This window comes from Arachis hypogaea, chromosome 17 (assembly GCF_003086295.3).
Source record: "Arachis hypogaea cultivar Tifrunner chromosome 17, arahy.Tifrunner.gnm2.J5K5, whole genome shotgun sequence".
NCBI lineage: Eukaryota > Viridiplantae > Streptophyta > Magnoliopsida > Fabales > Fabaceae > Arachis > Arachis hypogaea.
The window spans coordinates 26,049,031-26,074,786 of record NC_092052.1 but is presented as its reverse complement, the minus strand read 5'-3'; the positions used below and the strand labels follow the sequence as shown (position 1 = coordinate 26,074,786).

General features: G+C 33.1%; 1 protein-coding gene across 2 annotated transcripts in view; it reads left to right on the top strand.

The window, feature by feature from the left end:
* Positions 1–18,257: 18,257 nt before the first annotated feature.
* LOC112766678 (amino acid transporter AVT1I-like) overlaps positions 18,258–25,756 on the top strand; it is a 61,008-nt gene continuing 53,509 nt past the window's right edge. The window contains exons 1-3 of one of the 2 annotated variants that reach the window (XM_025811171.2): positions 18,258–18,726; positions 20,821–21,431; positions 21,830–22,571. In XM_025811171.2, coding sequence (XP_025666956.1) covers positions 18,546–18,726; positions 20,821–21,431; positions 21,830–22,357 — 1,320 coding nt within the window. In that variant the 5' untranslated portion in view covers positions 18,258–18,545 and the 3' untranslated portion in view covers positions 22,358–22,571. Of the gene's footprint in view, positions 18,727–20,820; positions 21,432–21,829; positions 22,572–25,756 lie in introns of those variants that run through there. The other variant, XM_072222618.1, reaches the window with a different exon arrangement.

The window sequence follows — 25,756 nt, the reverse complement described above, 5'->3', positions numbered from 1 at the left end:
CATGTTCTAGGGCAAATCGCATGTTTCATAGGGGGAATATGTATGAATTTTTTTACATGAATAGTTGTGTGTTGAAGAAATTGTGTGTAAAGCTCCTGTTTACAAGCTTTGAGTGCAATGTCCTGAACCAACTGAATTGTGCTCTGTCACAGTTTTACCCTAATGGGTGGGCTTTCTTGCAGTGTTTTGAGATTTTAATGGAGTAACTGGAAGAGAAACCTTCTTTGGAATTGTTTTTCTCCTTGTTTCAGGTGAAGGGTGTTTGGAAATGGGGTTAGATGAACTTGAACAGTACACTCGGCTTTGCGGTTTTCAAGTTGTATAAGTCGTCCTTCAAGGATTTCAAGGAGATGTTTTTAAAAGTGAGAAGTGCAAAAGAGATTTTTTCATTCTATTTGGATGAAAATTTAGGTGAAAAGTTTTCTTTATTTTGGTGTTCTGAGCCTCAACATATTTTGGGTTTTGAAAAGATTAGCCGGAAAAATGAGTATTTTATTGAGTATTTGGTTTTGATTTTTTATTTACTTTCATGAGAAAAAGATAAACAATCTGCAATGAACTATTTGGGTAAGGTTTATCAGTTATGAAAATTATGTTGTTGTTGATCCGAATATTTTGCTAAAAACGGTTTTTGTTTTTACTAAGTGAAAAATACCTTGGGATTTCGGCCGCCAATTTAAGAGCTCATTTCAAAAGTAAAAACATTGAAAATGAGGGTTCGTCTTCAAACCCTGCAAAAGGAGGTGGAAAAGGTGAAGTGGAACAACCTCGTCCAAGGCAAAAGAAAGTCATTTTTAAGAAAAGAAAATCAGACTTCACTGATACTGACTTATCGAAAGACTTATCTGAGAGGGGGAAGGAGATACCTCTAGAGGAACTTACTGCTTTTGTGGATAGCCAAAAGAAGCTTCATGGTTTTCGCCGATGATATTGATGGGTCTACTTTTTGGGCGAAAGAGTTCCCTTTCATGGTGGTGACTGACGAGGCTTGTCAATCATCGGCCGATGTGGCCCTGGAGAATGAAGTTGGAGATGTTGCCATTGATCAATTCATGCAGGTATATTTTTTTTGGCTTGTTGCTTTTGATTTGATGTGGTATGATTATGTTCTTTCTATACTTTAGGTGGTCGGCTTGCGCTTGGCGAATTTGGGTAGGAGCCAAGAAGTGAAACATAAAAAAATGGTAGGGCAGGCCGAGGAGCCTAGTAAACTAAAGGAAGAGTTATCTGTGAAGAAAAATTTGATTTCGGAGCTAGAGGCTAAGCTGCTTAAAATAGAAGAGTTGAAATTGATGAAAGATAAGTATGATAAAGAAGCTGAGTCGTTGAAGAAGAAAGATGCTGATCTAAATAGTATGAAGGATCAAGTGATTGAGGTCATTGTCAAATTGAAGGATTTGGAGAAAAGTAGGCAGACAGATATTCTTATTTCTTTTGTCGAGGGATTTGAACATGCGGTTTTATAAGCAAAATTTTTAATGCCTGACCAAGATTTCTCTTTGATGGAGCTAGGAAAAGTTGTTCGAGATGGAGCCTTAGTTGATGATGAGGAAGAAGCTGAGGATGGAGATGATAATCTGGGTTAATGGTTGTAGTAGTTGTGTTTTGATAGTTTTGACGTTTGAACCTTGTTCTTCACCAGTTTCTGGTGATGTTGAAAAAATATTGATACTTTTTCGAGTATAATTCCTTTTGGTATAACATTTATTATGTTTTGTGATCTGATGAGTATTTTTCTTTTGAGACTTGAATAGTATGGATTGACTGAATGGAGAATGCATGTTTTCATGTTCTCCTGATAAATTATGTTGTTAGAAATTTGACTGACAGCTATCATTGACGATAGTGTGAATTTAGTTCCAAAAATGTTAACATTAATGGATTGGATTGTAATGCGAGTTTGAGCATTGGTCTGATATAATATTTACATGACGTAAGTCATTTGGATAGTTATATCTCGGTGAGATATAGGTAGAAATATAAAATAGAAAATAGAATTAATGAATAACACTCGTGTCATAATGGACAAGTATGTAATATTTGTTTTGACCTTTGTTTACAAAGGTGCAGGTAGGCTAGCCTCGTTAAAACTTCTCCAAGAAAAACCCCCTTTTTTAGGAAAAATCTTGTGAGTAAGAAAAAGAGTACTAGCCTGTCCCTGAAGCTTTAAAGATGAGATATTCCATGTGCTGGGTAGGGTAGTACCATTTAAGGATTGTAGTCTGTATGCACCGTTTCCTAAGTTTTTAATAACTCAGAAAGGACCTTCCTAATTTGCGACTAATTTTTCATGTGCTGGAGGTCGTCTAGCTTGTTCAGTTACTAGATCGTTGACTTGAAAAGATCGGAGATGAACTTTTTAGTTGTATTGCCGAGCTATATGTTGTTGCATAGCTCGGTGTCCGATGGTTGCTGTTTCTCTGATCTCTTCTATAATGTCTAAATCAAGTTGCGAGCAGTATCTTGTAAATGTTGATCGGTGAGTTGAGTTCAGAGGGATGATTGAGAGACCTCTACAGGGATCATGGCTTCTGATCCATACACCAATCTGAAAGGTGTTTCTTTGGTCGTTGAGTGGATCGTAGTATTGTAGGCCCATATGACTTCTAGTACTAGCTCAGCCCACAATCTCTTAGCATCGTCGAGTTTTTTCCATAAGGCATGTAGGATGACTTTGTTTCCCACTTCTGTTAAGCCATTTGTTTGCGGGTGTTCTACTGAAAAGAAGTGTTGGACGATTTTTAGGTTCTGCAAAATATATTTAAATTTTTTATCAGCAAATTAGCGACCATTGTCAGTGATAATGTGTCGAGGTATGCCAAATCTGCTTATGATATTTTTCCAGACAAAAGATATAATTTGTTGGGATGTTATCTTTGCCAAAGGTTGAGCTTCAATCCATTTTGAAAAATAATCGATGGCAACTATTAAAAATTTTACCTATCCAGGGCCAAAGGAAAATGGTCGAGGATATCTAGCCCCCATTGATAAATTGGCCAGCTTACCTTAGAAAAATGTAACACCTCAGCTGGAACATGCGTTATTGTAGAGTGATTTTGACAATTAGGGCAAATTTTTACTTTAGTATTGCAATCTCGTTGTAATTTTGGCCAGAAGAATCTGGCACGCAGTATCTTTGAGGATAAACTCTGGGATCCGATGTGTGTTCCACAAATACCTTTATGAGCTTCTGATATAGCTATGTCGGACTCTGACCTGGATAGGCATTTTAGCAAAGGACGAGAAAAGCCTCGTCTGTATAAACATTTATCAAGTAATGTGAAGAAAGATGCTTGACGTCGGAATTTTCGAGCATTAGTAATGTTTGCTGGTATTTCTCCAGTTCTGAGGAAGTGGATATATGGGGACCGCCAATCTGCATCCTGAGTTAAACTCAACACTTCTGTTAGTTCAATGCTTGGTTTAAGCAATGTAGATTGATATAGGGAAGAAGAGCGTGATTGTATGCTGGAGAGCTTAGACAAGATGTCAACTCGGTGATTTTGTTCTCTTTGTATGTGATGGATTTCAAATTTTGAAAAATTAGAGATAAGAGTTTTAACAATAGCTAAGTATCTTGCCAATAATTGATCTTTTACTTGGAATTGATCATTTACCTGTTGTACAACCAGTAGAGAGTTATAACACCCTAAGTTAAATTCTATCTTTGAAGACCCTTAGATAGGGTGTCACCCTTGATACAAAACCAATGAACTCAATCGTTATGCAAGGAAGGAGGGAAATACGCATGAAGTTTTGGGTAGCAATCGAATAGTACTAAAAAGACAAAATTGAATACACTCAAAGAAGTTCAAGCAAATAAAATAACAACAAAATTTTCATGAGTACGATTCTAAAAGAAGAAAGTGCTTAAAAGTAATTATGACGAAAGGAAAAGGAACCAATGCATCCTAACTAATTTCGTCGAAGAAACTTCCGCCCTTGTGTCATATCCTATCCTTGGTCAGGACCCTTTAGTCTTTCATGAATCAGGGTACTAGCAGTCCTCTTCCAACACTTTTCCGTGCGGTGAAGATCTGATTCCGTTGTGTGGGGTGAACTAAGATCCGACGGGGTGCCGAAGTGGGGGAATAGGGCACGTACTCCACCTTTGGACTTCCGCAAGAGGTCAACTCCTCCTCTGGATCCTCCTCCATTGGGTCCTCCTCCTGGTTAGGGCTGTCGGACTCCTCTCCTTCTATCTTGAAATCTGATTCGAGATATACCACCTCGGGTGACCGTTTCTTGAGTATTGAAGTGTTCGTATCTAGGAAGGTAACGACAGGCAGTTGGGGGTCTCTTTCTACAAAATCTCGACCTAAGTAGACAGTTTGGAGCATGGTAGTAGTGGTCGTAACTACCCACGCATGCTTTGAGGGATCATACTCAGAAGTTACCCTCGGGGGGTGGTGCGCGTGTATGCAAAACCAACACTATTTCGTACAATAGCTGTAGTACCAGCAAGTGTACTGGGTCGTCCAAGTAATACATGAGCGAGTCAGGGTCAATCCCATGAGGATTGTGGCTTGAAGCAAGCTATGGTTGTCTTGCAGGTCTTAGTCAGGCGAAATCAGAAGGAGTTGACTATTAACAAGTTAGCTGTTAGGAATTATATGCTGGGAATAAGTGATAGGATTAGATTGAGATTTGGAGTTACTTTTTCTTTCTGAAGTAACTCTAGTACTACTGTCTCCTTTGCTTGTGAATGATCTTCTTCTATGGCAGGCTGTAAGTGATCAAATTCACGCCAATGGTCCTTGATCTCCTCTGCTACAGGTCAAACGCCATTGTCCGTGGTCATTCAATCTGACGGAGGGTGAAGCTCTTAGCAAATCATTCTCTTGGTGATCTTACTCAAAGCGCCACAGACAAGGTAGAATCTTCCGGATCAGAGAACGCTGCTTCTATAGATTCTAGCCTATACCACAGAGACCCTAATCTCCCCAGAGATCGGCTGAACTGGTGTCTCGAGAAGTCTCCAATGAAATCGTGGATTAACCGTCTGAGAGATGTATAAACATAGCTGTTGGCTCGTGCTTTCCGGCCAAGTATTCACACAAACCCAAGTTGATGCGGGTGTTTGTCAGGCCTGTTCATCTTAATGTGATGAACAGAGCTAATTTGTCAGATAATCATGTTCATCACGATGAAGATCGGAATACACATCTTAGAGATAGATCAAACACGGATTGAAGAAGAAGAAATAGTACTTTTATTAATTCATAGGACTCAGTAGGGCTCCTCCCCTCAACCTAGGAGGTTTATAAACTCATACTGAAGGTAAAAACAATAGAAAAACGTGAATATGGTAGACCTCCCTCCATGGGAGGTGTAAAAGGTTCTAAAATCTCCAAGTCTATGTGTGAATTATATGAATAAGATCCCTTAAATACTAAATAGATGACTAGTAAGGGTAAAATAGTCTATTTAGTGCTAAAATCCACTTTTGAGGCCCACTTGGTGAGTGTTTGGGCTGAGTTTTAACGAGATCCACGTACTATGAGGCTCCTTGGGCATGGGATGCCAGCTAAGGAGTCCTCTCTGGGCCTTTGGACGATGGCCTCTGCTCTTTGGACGCTGGACACTTGGAAGGGGGCAGGAGGCTGGCGTTGGACACCAATTTTGGGCCTTCTAATCCAAAGCAAAGTATAAACTATTATACATTGCTGGAAAACTCTGGAAGTCAGCTTTACATAGCCGTTAAGAGCGCTCTATTTGGACTTCTATAGCTCCAGAAAGGCTCTTCTGAATGCAGGCAGGTCAGATTCGGACAGCATCTGTAGTGCTTTCTTTGTCTCTGAATCAGACTTCTGTTTCAGCTCCTCAATTTCAGCCAGAAAATACCTGAAATTGTCTAAAAACACAAAAACTCAGTAGAATCTAAAAATGTGATTTTAACATTAAAACCTATAAAAACTTAATAAAAACTAAATAAAAATTACTAAAACTATATAAAAGTGATGCCAAAAAGCGTATAAAATATCCGCTCATCAGGGGGCGCTGCGTCATCTCTATCCGTCATGCCATGTTTCTCTAGAGATAGTATGGGAAATAAAAGGGATGAGAACTTAAAAAGTCTCAGTAGAAGTGCTATGTAACACCTCCATATCTATCCCCAGCCCACATGCGGGATTTGAAAATCATATGGCATGGCATGTATTATGAACCTTTCTTGTAAAACATAAAACATAATAGGTATAAAAGAAAAGCATGTAATGTTGACATAGGCAAGTCAAATAGAAAGGATAATAACTTATGAAACATCAATATAATCATAACTTAAGAAAGTAACCTTAAAAATATAATTATAATCAAACTTTCCTTTATACTTCTTCTTTCTTAACTTGTAGCTTATATGGAAGGTATTGAGCTCAAACCGGTATAAAAATAGGAGTCCCCTTCTCTTACCAAAGGTTCTTATCCCGAACGTGTTGGCGATCACCTTCCCTTATCGAAGGATCATCTCGATCGATCAACCTCCCTTACCGAGGGATCATATCGATATCTTGTCTTTGGGGTCACCTTCCTTTACCGAAGGATCATTCCCTCGGTTCAATTTACAAATAGGGTTGTTTAGGCATACATAAGAAGGAAATCATATAAGAAGAAAATCATGCAAGAAGATGGACAAATATGATGATAAAAGGGACATGTGAATTAATGAGACCCTAGTTATATGGCACCGAATATGCATGTACTCTCTAATTAAAGAGATAATGGCATAAATTGAAAGATCATATTAAAGTACATAAAATAGGGCATTTAAATAATTGAACAAAGCTTTATAAAAGGGCATGTACTCTTCACTCAAAAGGAATATTAATAACATAATGACATTAATTAAAGGATCATATAAATGCTCATAATGAAAATATGGCATATTAAATAATTGAACAAATCTTATAAAAGGGTATGTACTCTTGACTCAAAAGGAATATTAATAACATAATGGTATAAATTAAAGGATCATATAAATGCTCACAATGAAAATAGGACATATTAAATAATTGAACAAAGCTTGTAAAAAGACGTGTACTAATGACTTAAAAGGACATGAATAACATAATGGACAAACATGATCTATGTGGATAAAGGAAAGGAAAAAGATGAATAATGCCATAAGACACCCAAATGGCCAAACATGATGACATGCATAGATGGTAAAAATAATAATAGAGCATAATACATGCCAAACATAAAAGTAAAAAACATAATTCCCTACTCTTTTTCTAACGCCTCTTTATTGCCTATGAGCTTGCCTCTTGTGTTTGCGCACAGAATATTTTCAAAGAGAGAGAGAAGGGGGATGATTAGTATTTGAGAGGAATGATTTTCTACCTATTGGTATACCCCTATTTATATACTTTTGGTGGTAGGGTGGTTGGGATCATTTTAAAGTAAAAAGAAGGGCGGTTATTAGATTCCTATCCATAATTCAAAATTCTAAGCCCATCTCCTAACTGATTTTCAAATTTCGAATTTAATTTTGTTTCTAGAAGAGGTAAAGGGCGGTTGTTACAAGAGTTGCAATATATCTTTAGTTCTGAGATGTGCAGATCTATTGCTAACCTTAGACCGGCAACCAAAGCTTTATATTCTGTCTAGTTGTTGCTTACTTTGAAGGAAAAATGTAGAGAATGTTCCAGGATAATTCCGTTTTTATTTTCAAGAAGGACTCCAGCGCCACATCCTTGAGGATTGGATGCCTTGTCCACGTAAAGTGCCCATTCTATTGAATGTTCTTCTGATATTGGAACTGTAACGTCGGCAACAAAATCTGCTAAGTATTGCGACTTAATCGGTCCTTTGCTTTGGTATCTGATATCGAATTCAGAAAGTTCAACGGACCATTTTATAAGTTAGCCATCTAGTTCTGGTTTACAAAGGACTTGCCGAAATAGTTGGTCAGTTCTTACATTGATGACTGGCTTTGGAAATACGGTCGAGGACGTCTTGCTGAGAATACCAGAGCAAGAGCTAGCTTCTCTATCTTCGAATAGCGAAATTCGGCATTCTATAGTGATTTGCTTATGAAATAAATTGGTCGCTGCTCTTTTCCTCTTTCTGTAACACTAACAGAGCTTATAGCCCAGTCAGTAACTGATAGGTAAAGATATAGCTCTTTTCCCTAAATAGGTTTTTGTAAAATTGGGGGTTTTGAAAGAACATGCTTTAGATCTGAAAGAGCTTTTTCACATTTGTCAGTCCAGGTAAAATTGTTTTCCTTTTTCAAAGTTTGAAAAAAACAAGAAGATTTAGATGCTAAGTATGGTAAAAATCTAGATAAGGCAGCAAGTCTCCCTGTTAACCGTTGGACTTCCTTAATTGTCTTTGGACTTATCATGTCTAGCACGACTCGACATTTCTTAGGATTGGCTTTTATTCCTCGGTTTGTAAGCAAAAACCCTAAAAATTTGCCTCCCTATACTCCGAAGGCACAATTTTCGGGGCTGAGTCACATATTGTAGCGTCTAATTTGACTGAAGATTTCCATAAGGTCATCTACATTATTTTTGACGAGCTTTGTTTTTGCAACCATATCGTCGACATAGACTTCCATGTTTATGCCGATTTGTTTTGCGAACACTTTGTCCATAAGAGGCTGATATGTTGCCCCTGCGTTTTTAAGGCCAAAAGGCATAATCTTATAACTATAATTACCATAGTCAGTAATAAAGACAATTTTATTTTGATAAGAGGGATGCATTAAAATCTGGTTGTAGCCAGAATATGCGTCCATGAAGCTTAAGATTTTATAACCTGAAGCATTATCAACTAAATAATCAATAGATGGTAAGGGACAAGCATCCTTTGGTCATGCTTTGTTGAGATCGGAAAAATCGATGCACATGTCGTAAAACTTAGATAAGGGAGGTTCACCCACTGTGGTTTATAACCACACAGATCCCAATACCGAGATACGTTCACCTGAGAATCTGACTAAGTCTCCAGTGGAGAGCTGGAGGATGTTATTGCTCAGCTTCATTTTCTGGAATATAGAATAGAATAGAACATCGACACTGCTTCCAGAATCTAGCAACACTTTGCGTACCAAAAGGTCTCCCAGCTGGACAGAAATCACAATCGGGTCATCCAGATTTGTAGTGTTTGTGTTGAAATCAGATGCTTGGAATGTCATCTATGAAAAATGGGGATATGTGTGGGCCTCATTCAAAGTCCCTTCTACTGAGAGCATAGCTCGGTATGTACACTTTTCGAGCCGAGCTTGTTGCTCTCCCACCTACAAAACCTCCAGAATATAGTTAATAATTCCTCGTGGTTGGTCAGGGTAATTATAAGTTGTTTATTCTTGATCTCGGGAGTGTTGCCCTATGGAAGTGTGGTTAACAGAGGATGTGGCAGGATTCTGTAGTGCCCATTGATATATTTGTCTAAATGGCCCTGTCGAGCTAATCGCTCTAACAGATCTTTGGCAATCACATACTCATAAGTAGTGTGTCCATATTTTTGGTGAAAAGTGCAATATTTGGATTTATCCACGTTCTTCGGTTCTAGGTAATTGTCGGCCTTCCGGGGTGGTATGATGAGCTTTAAATATAGGATCTCTTTAACGATGTCTTCCCTTTTTATGTTGAACTGAGTATACGAGTCATAACGGGGAGTCAGCTTCAAGGACTTCTTGCTGTCCCGAGGTTTATCCTAGTCTTTGTTAAGGTGAGACTTTTTTGACTTCCGAGCTTGGCGGAGCTCTTCAATCTCCATTTGACCTTTAGCCTTCTCACGAAACTCGGCGAGTGTTTTTGGCTTGGCAATGGTAATTGCTTCTTGAAATTTTTCTGGTCGGAGTCCACTCTTGATGGCATGTAGATGCACTTCCGGATGAAGATGTGGTATGGTGATGGCTACCTTTGTAAAACGAGTGATATAGTCCTTCAGGTTCTCGTTATGACCTTATTTGATTGTGTTCAAGTAATCAGAATCATGTAGATAGATGAAAGAAGCAACAAAGTGATCTTCACAAAGTTTTGCGAGTTCCTGAAAATGAGAAACAGAATCTACAGGCAAAGAAAAAAACCAATCAAGTGCAGGACCGTCTAAAAAGTAGGAAAACAATGACATAAAACAGGGTCAGAAGCACCGTTTACTATCATTATAGATCGGAATTTTTCGATATGCTTCTTGGGGTTATCTAACTCATCGTAAGGGGTTAGGATTGTTGGCAAAATGAACTTCCTAGGCATTTGGAAGTTTATGATATTAGTAGTAAATGGTCCAACAGCATTGTCGAGCTCATTTTCTTCATCGGCTCGCCGACCTTCTTCATGCGACTGAGTTTCGGAGACATGTGTTGGATCAGAGTTATGCTCTTCATCTTCAACTCGTTCGTCATTATTGTTATTATGCTCAATCCGAGCATTGGTTAGCTCAGCTATTTAATTTGACATTCGTCGATTTTTCTCTGCCTGTTGTAATTCCATTACCATCCGAAGGATGGTGTGGGAGGAGACAAGTCAGCCATGATTGCGAAGGAGAGTTTTGGGCCTTGTAAGAAGAAAGGGTTCTTTTACTTCGAGGCCCTACGGTGGGTGCCAACTGTTCTTGCGTGGCTGGACTAGGTATGGCTCATCTACTTCGACAGTCGACTCCGAGCTTTCTTTCTTGAGTTTGAGCTTGTTGTTTGAGTTTCCGAACTTTTTGTCCATATATGCCTTGATGTAGAGAGAACAAATGGGGGGGGGAGCACCTGCAAAAGGCACTCCGATGCTTAAGTCAATTCAATATATTCTGAAAAATACTACATTGATAAGAACGTCTTACCTTCTTTATATGCGAGGTCACTTTTGACAGTTGCATTTTCAGAATTTATTTGCATTGAAGAAGATTGATATCATATCAGGACGTTATGATGTTTGTTTTATGTATGAAGCCAAATTATAATTGTTGGAGCAAGTCATAATGTGAGGCCGAGTTATAACGCTCTATCCGAGCTATAATGCCTGAGAACCGAGTTATAACGTTTGATTTTGTAACAGCCATATCACAAATAAACCAACATTAATGGAAACCACCTAGCAAGACAAAACTTATTCCATTGTCATCTCCGACATTGCCATCAACAACAAAAGGAATTCTTATCACACCTTTACTTCTTGAAACTAAGAAACGACATGTTGATGGTTTCTTCTACACATTTTTCTTTATTTAAAAAATCCTCCTATTCATTTCCAACTAGATGTTCTACAATACTGCAAAAAAACATATCACCCACTTCTTGCGCTCCTCCTTCCCAATTGTTGTACCTGTTCAGCTTTAAAAATGTTCCTTTAAAGTATTGGAAAAGGATGATAGACTGCCAAATTTAGATAACTATGTACACCACACATGCCAAGTAAATTCACAGTCAAGAAACAAATGGTGAACATATTCAACATCCTTATTACATAATATACACACACTATCTTCCGAATTAACAATCCCAAGGCGACTTTTCTTAGTATTCACCCTGCCTATCAAAACAAATTAGACAAACAGCTCCACTCTTGAAGGAACTAAGCCTTTTCAAATAGTCATAGTGAAATTGTAACTTGTCACATCCTCCGCAAGCGTTTCCACATGCAACACCTACACAAATGAATTAGTAGAAAATACACCTTGCCTATCAAACTTTTCCACAACTCTGTCCTCTCTGTCAATAGCTAGTTTAACCGGCCTCAAAGTGTCATGTAATTGATTCACTACTTCTAACTCCCGTTGGAATAGTTTTCACCTCCATTGAAAGTTCCAAATCCATTCTAACCCATCCCAGAACCCACAAAACCCCTATGACAGATCCTTTTTGGGTTAAAACTGAGAAGAACCTTGGAAACCTTTCCTTTAGAAAACTACCATTTAGCCAGACATCCTCTCAGAATGAAGTTCTTCTACCATCACCAACCTCCATGGGCAACCCAGTTATCATCTTGTCTCTTACATGTTCCTCCTTAATCTGTAGTTGATAAATATCCTTTCATAGTCTCTCTCTAGTAGGTAATGTCTAGGTGGATAATAGGTCATTAGGATTGAAGTTATTGTAAGAACATACCATATTTTTTCACAACGGACACTCCTCCTTTGAAAACCTCCACCACCACTTAAACAAAAGTGTTGTGTCACGAACCATCGTATCTTCGACTCCTAAACTACCTAACTTCTTTGGAGCTTGAACCACTTCCCATCTAACTAAAGCTATACCATTCCTACCATCCTCCTTTCTCTAGAAGAATCTTCTCTGAATGAAATCAATTTCTCAACAACAGCCTTTGGCAATTTATATAAGCTTAAATAATATACCGGCAAGCTATTCAATACTGTTTTGATGAGGACCAAATTTTTCACTTTGTTGAGCACCTTAGATTTTCATAAGCTGAGCTTTTCTTTCACTTTATCTATTATTGGCTTTCAATTTTTGACCAACCTCGGATTAACTCCTAATAAGATTCCAAGGTATCTGACCGAAAGAGTAGCTTCCTTACACCCCAACAAGTTGCACATACTTCATACCTACTATTGATCACAATTGATTGGGATGAGACTGGATTTGTCAAAATTAATACTTAACCCCGATATTAACTCAAAGCAGCACAGAATCCTCTTGTAGTTCTTAATAGTCTCCTCCTCTGGCGGACAAAATAATACAGTGTCATCTGCAAATTGAAGAAACTAATAGAGGTGATATACGTCCGTTTCTAACTGTCTATCCAACCATTCTATGTAGGACATCTAGAACAAATACAAACAAGAAAGGAGATAATTGATCACTTTGCTTCAAACCACTTTCCATCTTGAATGCTTCGTTGGTGAACTATTTATCAACACCGACATAAAAGTTGTTCTGATACACTCCATAATCCACTCCCTCCATCTTCTCTCAAACCTCATCTTCTGCAATACAATATCCACAAAAAGCTTCACTTGACTCTACCGTATGCCTTTTGAAAATCTAACTTGATTATTATCGCTTCTTTTTTTCTCATTTGAGCCAATGTACAGTTTCACACGCAATAAGTGCCCCATCAAGTATTTGTTGACTCTTGACAAATTCACTTTGAGTCTTCATCTAGGCATCACTGATCTCATCCTCCTTCACCTTCGAAATCACCTTATACACATCCAACCATACTGATCGGTCGTAGGTCTTTGATCTCCTTAGCCCTAATGAACTTGGGTGTCAACACAACCCATGTGACATTAGCTAGCTAGTATCTACCGATAACCTGGATATTTGAAAGAACCCTATCACAGCTGCCGTGAACTCAGTCCCAATCTCGTCCCAGCATTTCTTAATAAAATTCATGTTGTACCCATTACTTTCTGGTGCCTTAGATGATTCACAGTCCCACACTACCTCTCTAATCTCTTCAACCGATGGCATCACCTCTAAAGCCAAAGAATCCTCTTTAGCTATCTTCTCCACCAGACCATCCCTAAAACCCACCATAAGAGTCTCCTCTTGATGATACAATTTCTTATAAAACTCTCTGATAACAATCTTTATTCTAACTTGATTTCTTATCAATCTTCTATTAATTACCAGTGCATCAATCATGTTATTCCTCCTTCTTGTTGAAGCTATGTTATGGAAGTATCTGCTATTTTTGACCATGTCCTTCGCATGCCTAAATCGTGACATCTATTTCTAGTGCAACTCTTTCCTTACATACCATTTCTTACAGCAAGTTAATAAAGCCTTTCTTCTTGCCTCTAACGTTCCATCATATACCCCATTACTTACCATGTCGTCTATCTTCTTGATCTCTTCCTAAAACTTTATGATTTTTCTATCCATGTCATCAAAATTTTTTATTTTTAATATGTAGAATAATTTTATAGAGTTATTACCTTAAGAGTTTAAGTCAATGTGGTATGGTAATTAATCAACTTGAGTTAGTCGAGTGAGTAATTCACTCATCTGCTTAAACAAGTGATTAATTTACTCGAATCACGTCTTGTGTATACAGTAATTTATTGGCTAGCGACAAATCCTTAAACGAAGTTCGAATCCTTAATGAATTAATTCTTTACTTGTCACCTATTACTTTGTGAGGATACTGCCCTTACTAACATTTTAAAAAATGTATGAAAGTACATGTACAAATATATATGTCTCCCTATTAAAAAATTAAATTTGCTCCCATATTAAAAAAATGACTTACTAAATTTTGTGTCAAAATATTTCAAAATTTTGTTAACTTATACCATAAAGATATATTTTAAAAATACCATAAAAATTTTGAAAAAAAATATTAAAAAATTATGTTTTTATATTTTTAACGTATTAAATATATTAAAAATTCAAAAGCTTTCTATTATTATACTTTTAATATATGTTTTTAGAGTACAAATTAGCTAATTTTTTTATTTTATATATATTTTAATTTTTAGAATAAAATTTTGATACATATTATCAGTGTACAATAAATTTTCATGTGCATTTAATTAGGTTGTGTTTGTTTACAGGGACGGAACATTAAGACAGAAATTCAGAGATACAAAGTTGTGTTTGACAAATGAGATATAAACAGAAACATTATGTTCAGAGATACTGAATTAGTATATTTTATATCTATTCTAACACAGAGATACTGAATTAGTATATTTTATATCTATTCTAACAGGAAAAATGCAGTGACACTAACAAGAGATGCAATTTATTTTTTTATTTTTTCTTTAATTATTTTTGTTAAATTTTCATAATTATTTTTTTATTATTATATTTTTTTCTCAAATTTTTTAAATGGAAAAAATAAGAATAAATTGAATTTTCATAATTTGTTCTAGTTTATTATCAAACAGAATACAAGAACACTAAATTTTATGTCTCTATCAATTGTATCTTGTTCTCAATGTCTTGTCTTATCTTGTTATGTTCTCAAAAACAAATACCGTCTTATGAAATGCCATGTCATAAAAAAAATAACTACCCTTTACATTGATCATGTGAATAATCATCCCAAAAAAATAGATATAATTGAAGAATTGTATAAAATATTTTACACCGTTAATACATTAAAATTAAACTCTAATTTGTATCTAAAAATATAAGATAAAAATATATATTAAATTAAATTAATAAAAACAAAACATTACCGTAGCATTTTAAATTAATAAATTTATTTAACTGAAGTTTATATCCTTAATTTTTTTACTCAACTTTTTTATTATTATTATTATGTATTTAATTTATAAAAAATTGAATTAATAATATTATAAAAAATAACTACTTTTTATATTAATTATGTGAATGATCATCTAAAAAAATATGTAATTAAACAATTGTATAAAATATTTTACACCGTTAATATATTAAAATTAAACTCTAATTTATATCTAAAAATATAAGATAAAAATATATATTAAATTAAATTAATAAAAAACAAAACATTACCATAACATTATAAATTAATGAATTTATTTAATTGAAGTTTATATCCTTATTTTTTTATTCAAATTTATTATTATTATTATTATTATTATTATTATTATTATTATTATTATTATGTATTTAATTTATAAAAAAATTAAATTAATAACTACGTTATTACTCATAATTAATATATTAATATTAATAATAAATAAATAAAAATTATTTAATATTTAATATTTTTATATGTTTTGATATGATTTTTTTATTATTATTTTTATATACTACATATTTACCTTTACCACTTAAAATTTCTGAATATGTTATTGTGTAGTGTAATAATATTACTTGGATGTATATATGTAGCGTAAGAATTCAGAATAGTAGTTATTTACTTGGTTAAGTATGATTTTGGTTCCTAAGTTTTAAGTTAAATTTTTTTTATTTTTAATTTTTTTTTATATAAAATCGTCTCTAAGATTTAAAACCAAAATTTAAAATTGTCCTTTTTATTTAAATATTAAAATTTTAGATCAAATTACTCATAATAAAAAATTATAAAAGAAAAAAATAAGAGAAAGAGAATGTTTTTACTCCTACAAAGGGAGAAGAGAAGAAGAAGAAGAGAAAAAGGAAGAAGAAGAAGAAACTGTCCACGATCCACCTCTGCCTTCGTTTCTACCGCCACTTTCGTACGATTTTGATCCCTAAGATAAGGACGATTTTAAAATCAAGTTAAACTTTAAGGACGATTTTATATAAAAAAAAAAGATTCAAAATAAAAAAAAATTTGATCTAAACCTTAAAATTAAAATCGTACTTAACCCTTATCCATATTATTATTTGATATTTTTTTCGCATGTCAAACTTAAAGAAAAAAAAGAATAATAAACAAATAAAAGGTTGTTTTAGTTCTTTATACTTTGAAAATTTTTGTCGCTTTAATATCAGAAATGTAGAAGTATGTAAATTTATTAATCTCATAATCCATTTATTCCTCTTTTGTCTGAGATTTTAATATGTTATAACTTATAACCATATATCGACAACAAAAAACAAGAAAGGTAAGCCTATGAATAAATTAATGTAGAAGAATTCTTTTTCCGCAGACAGAACCAATCAATGTAATAAAAAATAATTATGTTGGGACATTTGAGATTTATAGGATTATAATTCTTTTTCATCATCAATTATTCTACATGAATCATTAAATAATAATGTTTTGGGTCAAAATAAAGTACCCTCCTAGCAGTTGTTTTACATGTGAGACAGAAACTTGAAATAACTAATTAAAATAACGTGTACACAAAAAATTAATTATTAATTAATTATTATATATAGAAATATGTATTTATTATTTAATTTTTTTAAATATACTATTCTATAAATAAGTTTGATTATTTATTTATTGTATATTTAATTATTTTATTATAAAAAATTATTTATTTTGTTAACAAATTATTTAATTAAAAAAATACATAAACTAATATGTATAATATAAAAATTATATAAATAATATATAGTAGTTAATTTTGTAGCTAGTTTTTAGTATACAAGGAGCATTTTCGTTAAACAAAAACTAATAAAGCCAAAAGATTTAAGATGTTAACTAAAATAATTTTAAAATATTAAAAGAAAAAGAATTATTTTAAAAAATTTAAAAGTTGACAAAATTATTGAATGTAGATTTTACTATATAATATAAGTATATATTCACATTTAATTTGCCATCTCAACTTTTATTATTTATGTCAATGTTTACATTTTTTTTTATCATTTTGATATTTTAAAATTATTATTTTTTTGTCAACATATGAATCTTCTCTAACAATTTTTTAGCAGTTTATAGTTGATTTAACAATAAAAAATAGTGTTATATGTATTCACTTTCCAAAAACAAGAAAGAAATTTTATAGGCACGAAGCCGCTTCGATCCAAACAAAGGAAGAAGAATAAATGCTCTCTCTAAGATAAATTAGATTCTTGATCTGTACATGTGTCCCCAAATAAAAATTAGATTCCACCTGTCATCATCCAGTTAATAAAGGACTATATTCTTATTACCAAAAAAGAAAAATAAAGGACTATATTCTTATGCAAGTTTACTTTATACTTGTTCTACGAGTTTAATTTAAGGGTTACAATTAAGTTAAGGAAAAATATAGGGTACCAATATATTATCTGCCAATTTATTGTCAATAATAATTAATTATTATATTTTAAATACATATATAAAGAGATACATCCAGAAAATATATTTATAAAGACACTTCTATTAAACACAATCATAAAAAAGATATTTTTATTAGACACATCCACAAAGACACTTCTATAAAACACAGTTATAAATAAGAGTTGGCAGAAATTGGCAGATATGCTGTTGGTAACGTAGCGGGACCGATTAAGTTAAAGACATGAGAGAATACGTATTGAATTTAATTTTGATATATATATAATATTACTTTTACCCAATCAAATTTATTCTTTTTTCAATGACTTTTGAATATTATTGGTGTAAAATATAATTACTTTTGTTTGTATAAAAAAACTAAAAATGCATAATTGAATGTTCAATAATATATATTTTTTAAACAATAATTATTCATAAATATTAAATCTATAACTAATTACCAATTAGAGTTGGTTCAAGTGACATATGTTTTATCCCTTTAAGAAAAAGGGTTTGGATTTAAGTGCCGTGAATTAAAAAAATAAAATGAAATTTCCCCTAAAAGAGTTAACTATATATATCATAAATCATAATATAATTAATGTGAATGAGATGTTTAAGGTCGAACAAGATCATATATTGGATTGTGTGGTTCACAGTTCACAGCAAAATCCATAACTAACACCCACCAAGTATAAATAATCTTGTCTCATACTGCGCTGAATTGTGGTCAATGTAAGTCCTACAATTCATCCTAACGAAAGAAAATGAGCCAACTAATAATAAGTGTTACAAGAAAATAATCGGGATCGTAGAAAATATATTATATATAAATTGAATTTTTGCATGAATCTTGTGGAGTTAGCTAGCTAGGCAGTGACTGTTATATCAGCATGCACTTTGAAAAAGTAAAAAGTTAGAATATCATAAAAAAAATAAAAATAAAAAATAAATAAATAATATTAATTAATGCATGCTAGGAGCTTCCTAAGATGCCTTTAAATATCACACACTATGGCGAGTGTTGTGACATCATTACATTGGGGCCTGCCTCTAACTGTAAACCCTCTTCGTATTCACATAACAAACATGGAAGCAGCTCTGTCTACTAGCACAACAATGTCCCCTTCTACCACCAATGGTGGAACCTCATCTTTTGCCAAAACCTGTTTCCATGGGGTTAATGGCATTTCAGGTTTGTTATTCCACTTTCTTTTTCTCATTTTCTTCCTAGTAAAACTAAAATTAACCTTCAATATAGAGTGTTTCATTATTTTTAGTGAGACTTTAAAGTCAAATTCAAAATTTATTCAGCAACTATATACTTATGCTTTCTTTTCTTAGTTATTATATAGAGCTGAAGAGAATGGATTATATATTCTAATTAAAAGTTTCCAAATTAGTATATCCTATGGCATATGGGAGCACTTGAGATCTGCATGCATCTCACATATATGTAATCTAGTTTATGGTGGCTATCATATCTAAACTCACTCAAGGATTCTGTTTGCAACTTGAGGAATTTATATTCACTAACATATACCTATTAACTATTTCAAAAATTTTATATGTTTATTCGTAGACATTAAACACCTACTTTTTATTTCTTCTTTCTTTTAAAACAAATTTAAAAACTTTAATAGAAAAATCTAAAAATTGAGAACTTCTACTTAATATCACTGAACATATATGTGCAAAAAAAGTGATGATATAGGATTGATTTAATTATTATTATTATTATTATTATTGGCAAAGTTTAGAGGACCAGTAATTTTATTAAAATTTGGTTAGTATTTAATCAATTAAAAAAAATGAATAATCTCATACAATTAAATATAATTTTACACTATTAAAAACAATATTAATAATTATCTGATGACTACATATCATAAAATTTACGGCTCTACCACTCCTCATTTTTATTATTATTATTATGGAAAAGTTTAGGCCAGCAACTTTTTTCAAATTCTGGCCAGCATATAACCAGTAAAAAAAAGTGAACCGGATGAAATCTCACATCAATCTCACACCATTAAAATTATCATTGATGGCTACAAATCACAAAAATTACTATCCCTAGCACTTCTCTATTATTATTATTTGAAGAAAGATAGTAAGATACGGAAGGTGAAGCTACAGGCCTACAGCCCCGGAGTTCACGAAAAAGAAACACTCTTTTTAATGATCACTTTATGTGAATTAATACTTTGTCTCAACTCACGCATAAAGTTGTTGAAAATAATAGATGGAAATATAAAAAATATTTTCTTTTTCTATCTTTCAAATTTTAAGATGTTGCTTAAATTGTTTGAGTCTTTTTTGACATTTCTGACGCATGAGTCTTTTGTGAGATTTATCGATAAAGCGTGATTAAAAATACTTATATGTGATGTTGGTATTTTAATAACATGAGTTTGTATTTTAATATCAAAAAAATATTAAAAAATTATTATAATTTTTTTAAAAATATTTTATATATATATTATGTCTTTGTTTCATATAAAAAAACTAAAATTAGTATGTTTGTATGTGGCGTATCATATCATATTTCGTAGATATACACATCTTTTTATGTGTCCAAAAAAAAATTAAAAAAAATTAAAGAGATATTTTTTTCGTTGCCTTTTTTCTTTTGGAGTGGCCAAATTAAATAATATTATTGATATCGATGTAAAACTTTTCTTTTTTTTTTTTTTTTGACTAGTTTTATATATTTTTTGAAGAGGGGAGCGGCCGGGGACAATGATCCAACCATCCCGGCTGCTGGTGGTAGGCCAATAATTGCTTTAAAATTTAATTTTAACATAAAATGCAAAAGCAACTTTTATGTTTGAAAATATCTATAAAAACGATTAATGATTGCATTTTATTTTCCTAAAATTTACATCCTCTGCACTTTAATGATTGAATTATAAAAATATATAACTGATGAACTCAGCAGAAATTATTTGGAATGAAATCAAAGAAATTGTTTATATATTATTTGTATATATAATATGTTTTGCACATAACTTTTTAACAAATAATCAATCATCAGAATAATAAAACTAGACATAGCAGAATAATTAAATTTTTTTATAATAGCATGATCAATTTTTTATATATTTTTTTGGTGTCTAATCAAAATATTTTATATAAATACTAAATACATATCTTTATATGGTATTGATTTTTGAGGTCTGTATAGCATAATTATATTATTTTGTGTTATCTAAAATCTGTAAATTATGATGCAAGTCACAAATTTCTATAATTTAAGTATTTAACCCTTTCACTTGTTGTACTTCAGGAATTGGTATAGTGTCTATACCATTTGCATTAGCCTCAGGAGGTTGGTTAAGCATAGTTTTTCTGTTCATGATATCCATAGCAGCATGCTACACAGGCTTATTAATCAAAAGATGCATGGACAAAGATTCCACTATTGAATCTCTTCCAGATATTGGTCAAAGAGCATTTGGAGACAAAGGAAGGTTACTTGTAAACATTGCAATGAATTGTGAACTTTATTTGGTCATAACAGGGTACTTGATTCTTGAAGGAGATAACTTGAACAAATTAATATCTCATTTTCATGTGGATATTGGAGGATTGAGAATTACTGGAACACAATTCTTTGTTCTACTTTCAGCACTGATTATTCTCCCAACGGTATGGTTAGAAGATCTAGGTAAACTTCTATCATATGTGTCAGCAACTGGGGCCTTAGCATCAATTATATTTCTATGTTCGTTGTTGTGGAATGGTACAATTGATGGAACAAAACTTCATAGCAAAGGAGTACTCTTTAATTGGAAGGGAGTTCCTGCTGCAGTTAGCTTGTATGCATTTTGTTACAGTTCTCACCCTGTCTTTCCAAGTCTCTACACTTCCATGAAGAACAAGCATCAATTTTCTAATGTAAGAAATTTTTTTTGTTTTTAACCGGTAATTCATTGCTTAACTCGCTGTTAATTAGAATTTAATTAAAGGAAACAGAGTATATATATATATATATATATATATTTCTGTGATAATATTAGGGAGACAAAAAAAAAACAGTCAGAACTTGTTTTATTTAGCATTTTATTAATTGTCGCAACAATAAATGAATGTTAAATAAGGCAAGTTGCGGCTGTTTTTGACTAATTTTCTTTGATTACCAAACATTTCCATATTACTGTGGTTGAAAACAGTTAGATGTGTGGTATCAAAAGTGTTACTAGTACTGATAGATAATGATTTTATAGTTTAACATGAATATCTATATTTTTGGTATGAATTTACATCTTGACACTATAATTGACCTTCTGTTACAGGTTTTGCTGGTGTGCTTCACATTGTGCACTTTAGTATATGCAGCAACAGCAGTTTTGGGATACTTAATGTTTGGATCAGAGGTTGAATCAGAAATAACTCTGAACCTTCCAAAAGAAAAGCTCAGTTCAAAAGTGGCAATATACACAACTTTGGTTAACCCCATAACCAAATATGCTCTGATGCTAAGGCCAATTGTGGATGCCGTAAAAAGCGTGCTTCCAAATCACTACAACAAAAGGCACAAGCTCACACATGTTGTTGTTAGTAGCATCCTTCTCATTTCTACTGTGGTTGTTGCACTCACTGTTCCATTTTTTGGATACCTTATGTCTCTCGTGGGTGCATTACTAAGTGTCTCGGCTTCATTCCTAGTGCCAAGTGTTTGTTACTTGAAGATTTCTGGAACATACAAGAAGTTAGGGTGTGAAATGATCATCAACTACTCTATTTTCTTTGTAGGTACTGCAATTGCTGCCTTTGGAACTTACACTTCACTCCTACAAATAATTAAGCATTTAAAGTTGTAATTTATTATAATATTTAGTTTTTTTTTTTTTTTTTAGTGTTACTATGTTAGTGTCAATTTACAATATGTATTATTAAATTAATGTATTTGGATCCAACTAAAATTAAGATATGTAGTAATAAATGTTGTATATATTGTGAGTAATGTGGTTACATGTCCCAATCCGTATAAATTAAAGTAACATCAAAAGATGGATTACTCTCCATTTCAGTTTATTTCTTGTTGTATATACTCTTTTATCCTTAATTCCTCTTGAATGTATAGTGAAACATAAAGCTCTATGTTGGAGAGGACACACATTAATTCTGAGCCTTTGTATATGGAAGCAAGATATGAACAAACTTTGCTTAAGAATTTGATTATTTGGCATAGAAAGTCCAACTAGTTCACTTACACTGCGTTTGAAAGAGAGACTTTGAAATTGAGAAATATAAATTGGGAGATTAAGACTATGAGATGGAGAGTAAATTAAATCTCTTTAATATGTTTGGTATAAGGTGTATAACACTGAATTATATTTTAATATCTTGTTTAGTTCAAGATAAATATGAATATAAAATAAAAATATTTCAGTCTTTTGTATTTTTACTTTTTAGAGATATTGAAGGAATTAAAATTTTATATCCCACGATAGTCGGTCTTAATCCTCCCCTCCCACTAAACACTACCTTATTATCTTTTGAGTTTACTACTATTTTGGTTTTTATAGTTTTTATAAAAATTGAAATGGTTCTTAATTTTTTTTTTCTTTGTTCAAAATCATTCTTAACATTAATTTTAGTTTTAAAATCATATTTTTAGTCTCCAACATTTTCTTAAGGCAAAATTATTCTTTTATTTTTTATTTTCTCAATTTTGCAAAACATTTCATTCATCTTTCATGATTCATAACGTAACAAAAGAAATTACTCACAGTTAACACCAATGCAGGTCTAATAATAAAGAATCTATGTTAAAACTTCACATAACTATCCTGGTGAGTTTTTTTTTTTTTTTGGTTATGTTGTGAGTGACAAAAAATGGATAAAGAGTTTTGTAGGAATAAAAAAAAAGAAACGAAAGAAAAAGTTTGTCTTTATGAAAAAAAAAATAGAATAAAAATGATGATTTTAAAATTAACGTTAACGTTATTTAAAAAAATATTAAAGACGATTTTAATTTTCAAAAAAAAAAAAACGACCAAAATAGTACTTCTAAGTAATTCTTGTATTTAGCTGTTGGATGCATCGATGGAGAAGATCTCATATCTATCTATGTATGAATGATTCATATAAATAATTAAATATATCCTTTTTAAAATAAGAAAATCTTTAAGTACACTGTTAAATAATCATTCTCCTCCTGTTCTGTCCTTTTCAAGTTTTCCTTTCTCAAGTACTTTCTTGTTGTAATAATCTATAAATATAAATTACGAGATTAGAGCTATAAATAGAAGTCACCATAAATAGAAATACGTGATCGTATTTCATGTAAAAGTACACTTTCAATTATAAATATTTCTTTTACAATTATATATATCGGAAAAGCTCTGCATACAAGCCCTAATGGCTTGTATGCTTTACAAGTTCATTAAACAATAAAATCAAAATATGCGCTGCTTCAGGTACGTTGATTACACGCGCTATATAACATCGCGTGTATATCTAACTACCAGATTTAAAATATTTCTTTCCCTTTTCGTTTTCGTTATTTTGAGATTTCGTTATTCTTCTTCTCCCGCGTCTTCCCTCCTTCTTCTCCATTGTTCTTTTCTTCTCCTTTTCTCACTAGCATCTTCTTCGTTTAGGTTACCTTTGTCTCTCTCTGCAACTCGAGCTTCGTTTTCTATTTTTGATTTGTTGTTTTCCGAAATCAAAGTTTGATCTCGTTTTGAAGATAATGGATCATTCAACCTCAGATTGTCAGTTGAATGCAGGCAAAGTGGATTATGAGTCAGAATCTAACGAAGTCCCTAAGATTTGATTTACATAGGATTAGTATGAATTTTCTTTCAGTAATTTGTATAGCATTGTGTAGTTGAAAAATTGCTGAACATTGACTGTGAAAGTAACACGTTTACCTGAATCTGTCGATTCAATGTATTAGTTGTGATTAATTACCTGGAATTTGTAGCAGACGCTCGGGTGTAGATCAATTCTTGTTTGGGTGTATTTTAGCTAGAAGTGTGGGTGTATCTACACTTTACTGGTTTTTTGTTATTTTAATTGACTTGTTGTTGTTCAGGTGTATTATAACAGACATGATTAGGTGTGTTTTTAGTTTTTGAGATGGTGTATATCTGCAGGCTGTGTATTTACAGTTTATGGCTTTAAAAGTCATTCTGTAGTTGAGTTGTTGCGGTTCGGGTGTATCGTATTAGACATGATTGGGTGTATTTGAATCATATCTATGGGTGTATTTACAGTTCTGACACGGTGTATTTTGCAGCCTCTCTCAGTTGTTGATGACGAGCTTGTTCCAAAGGTCGGAATGACCTTTACCACCCTTGAAGATGCTGGAAAATTTTACAGGAACTACGCCAAGGCTGCAGGTTTCTCTACAAGAGTTCGGTGCACAAATAGGAAGGGAAACGAGATTAAGAACCAACTGATTACATGTAACAGAGAGGGAAAATGGAAATCTAAAATATCTCCGACCGAGAAGACCAATCCAACAGCTGGTCTAAACTGTCCTGCAAGAATTTATATATACACATTGAAGGATGTCGGTGCTTGGATCATTTCAAAGGTTGTGCTGGATCATTCACACCCCTGCTGTCCAAGCAAAGCAGAGATGCTCAAACAGCACAAGGAACTAAGCATGTCCATTCGTCGTACGATAGAGAATAACGAGGAGGCCGGTATCAGACCAAGCAAAACCTACCAATCATTTGTTGCGGCTGCCGGGGGTCACCGCGAGTTAAATTTTATCGAAAAGGACGTGAGGAATTACATTACCAGGGAAGTGCGGAATGTTTCCGAACAAGAAGATGCAAAGGAATTCGGGAAATATTTGTTAAGAATGAAAGAGAAGAATCCGAATTTCTTTTTTGAGCTCCAACTCGAAGAGGATCAATCGATTAAGCTGGCTTTTTGGGCCGATGCAAGAAGCAGAGCCGCCTTTGAGTATTTCGGAGACGTCATTTCATTCGACACCACCTACAATACAAACAGGTAACAAACTGTCCCTGTTTATGATGCCAAATTAATTTATTTTTACGAATCCGCAGTAGAGGTGTATATTGGCTGTTTCATTGGGTGTATGCGAAGCATTTGTTAGGGTGTAGCTAATGATTTTGCATTCTGGACCATGGTAATTTGTTTCAGGTATAATTTGGTCTGTGGTTCTTTTGTCGGGGTGAATCACCACGGTCAATCAACACTTCTCGGATGCTCTTTGATGAAGAACGAAGAAATTGAAT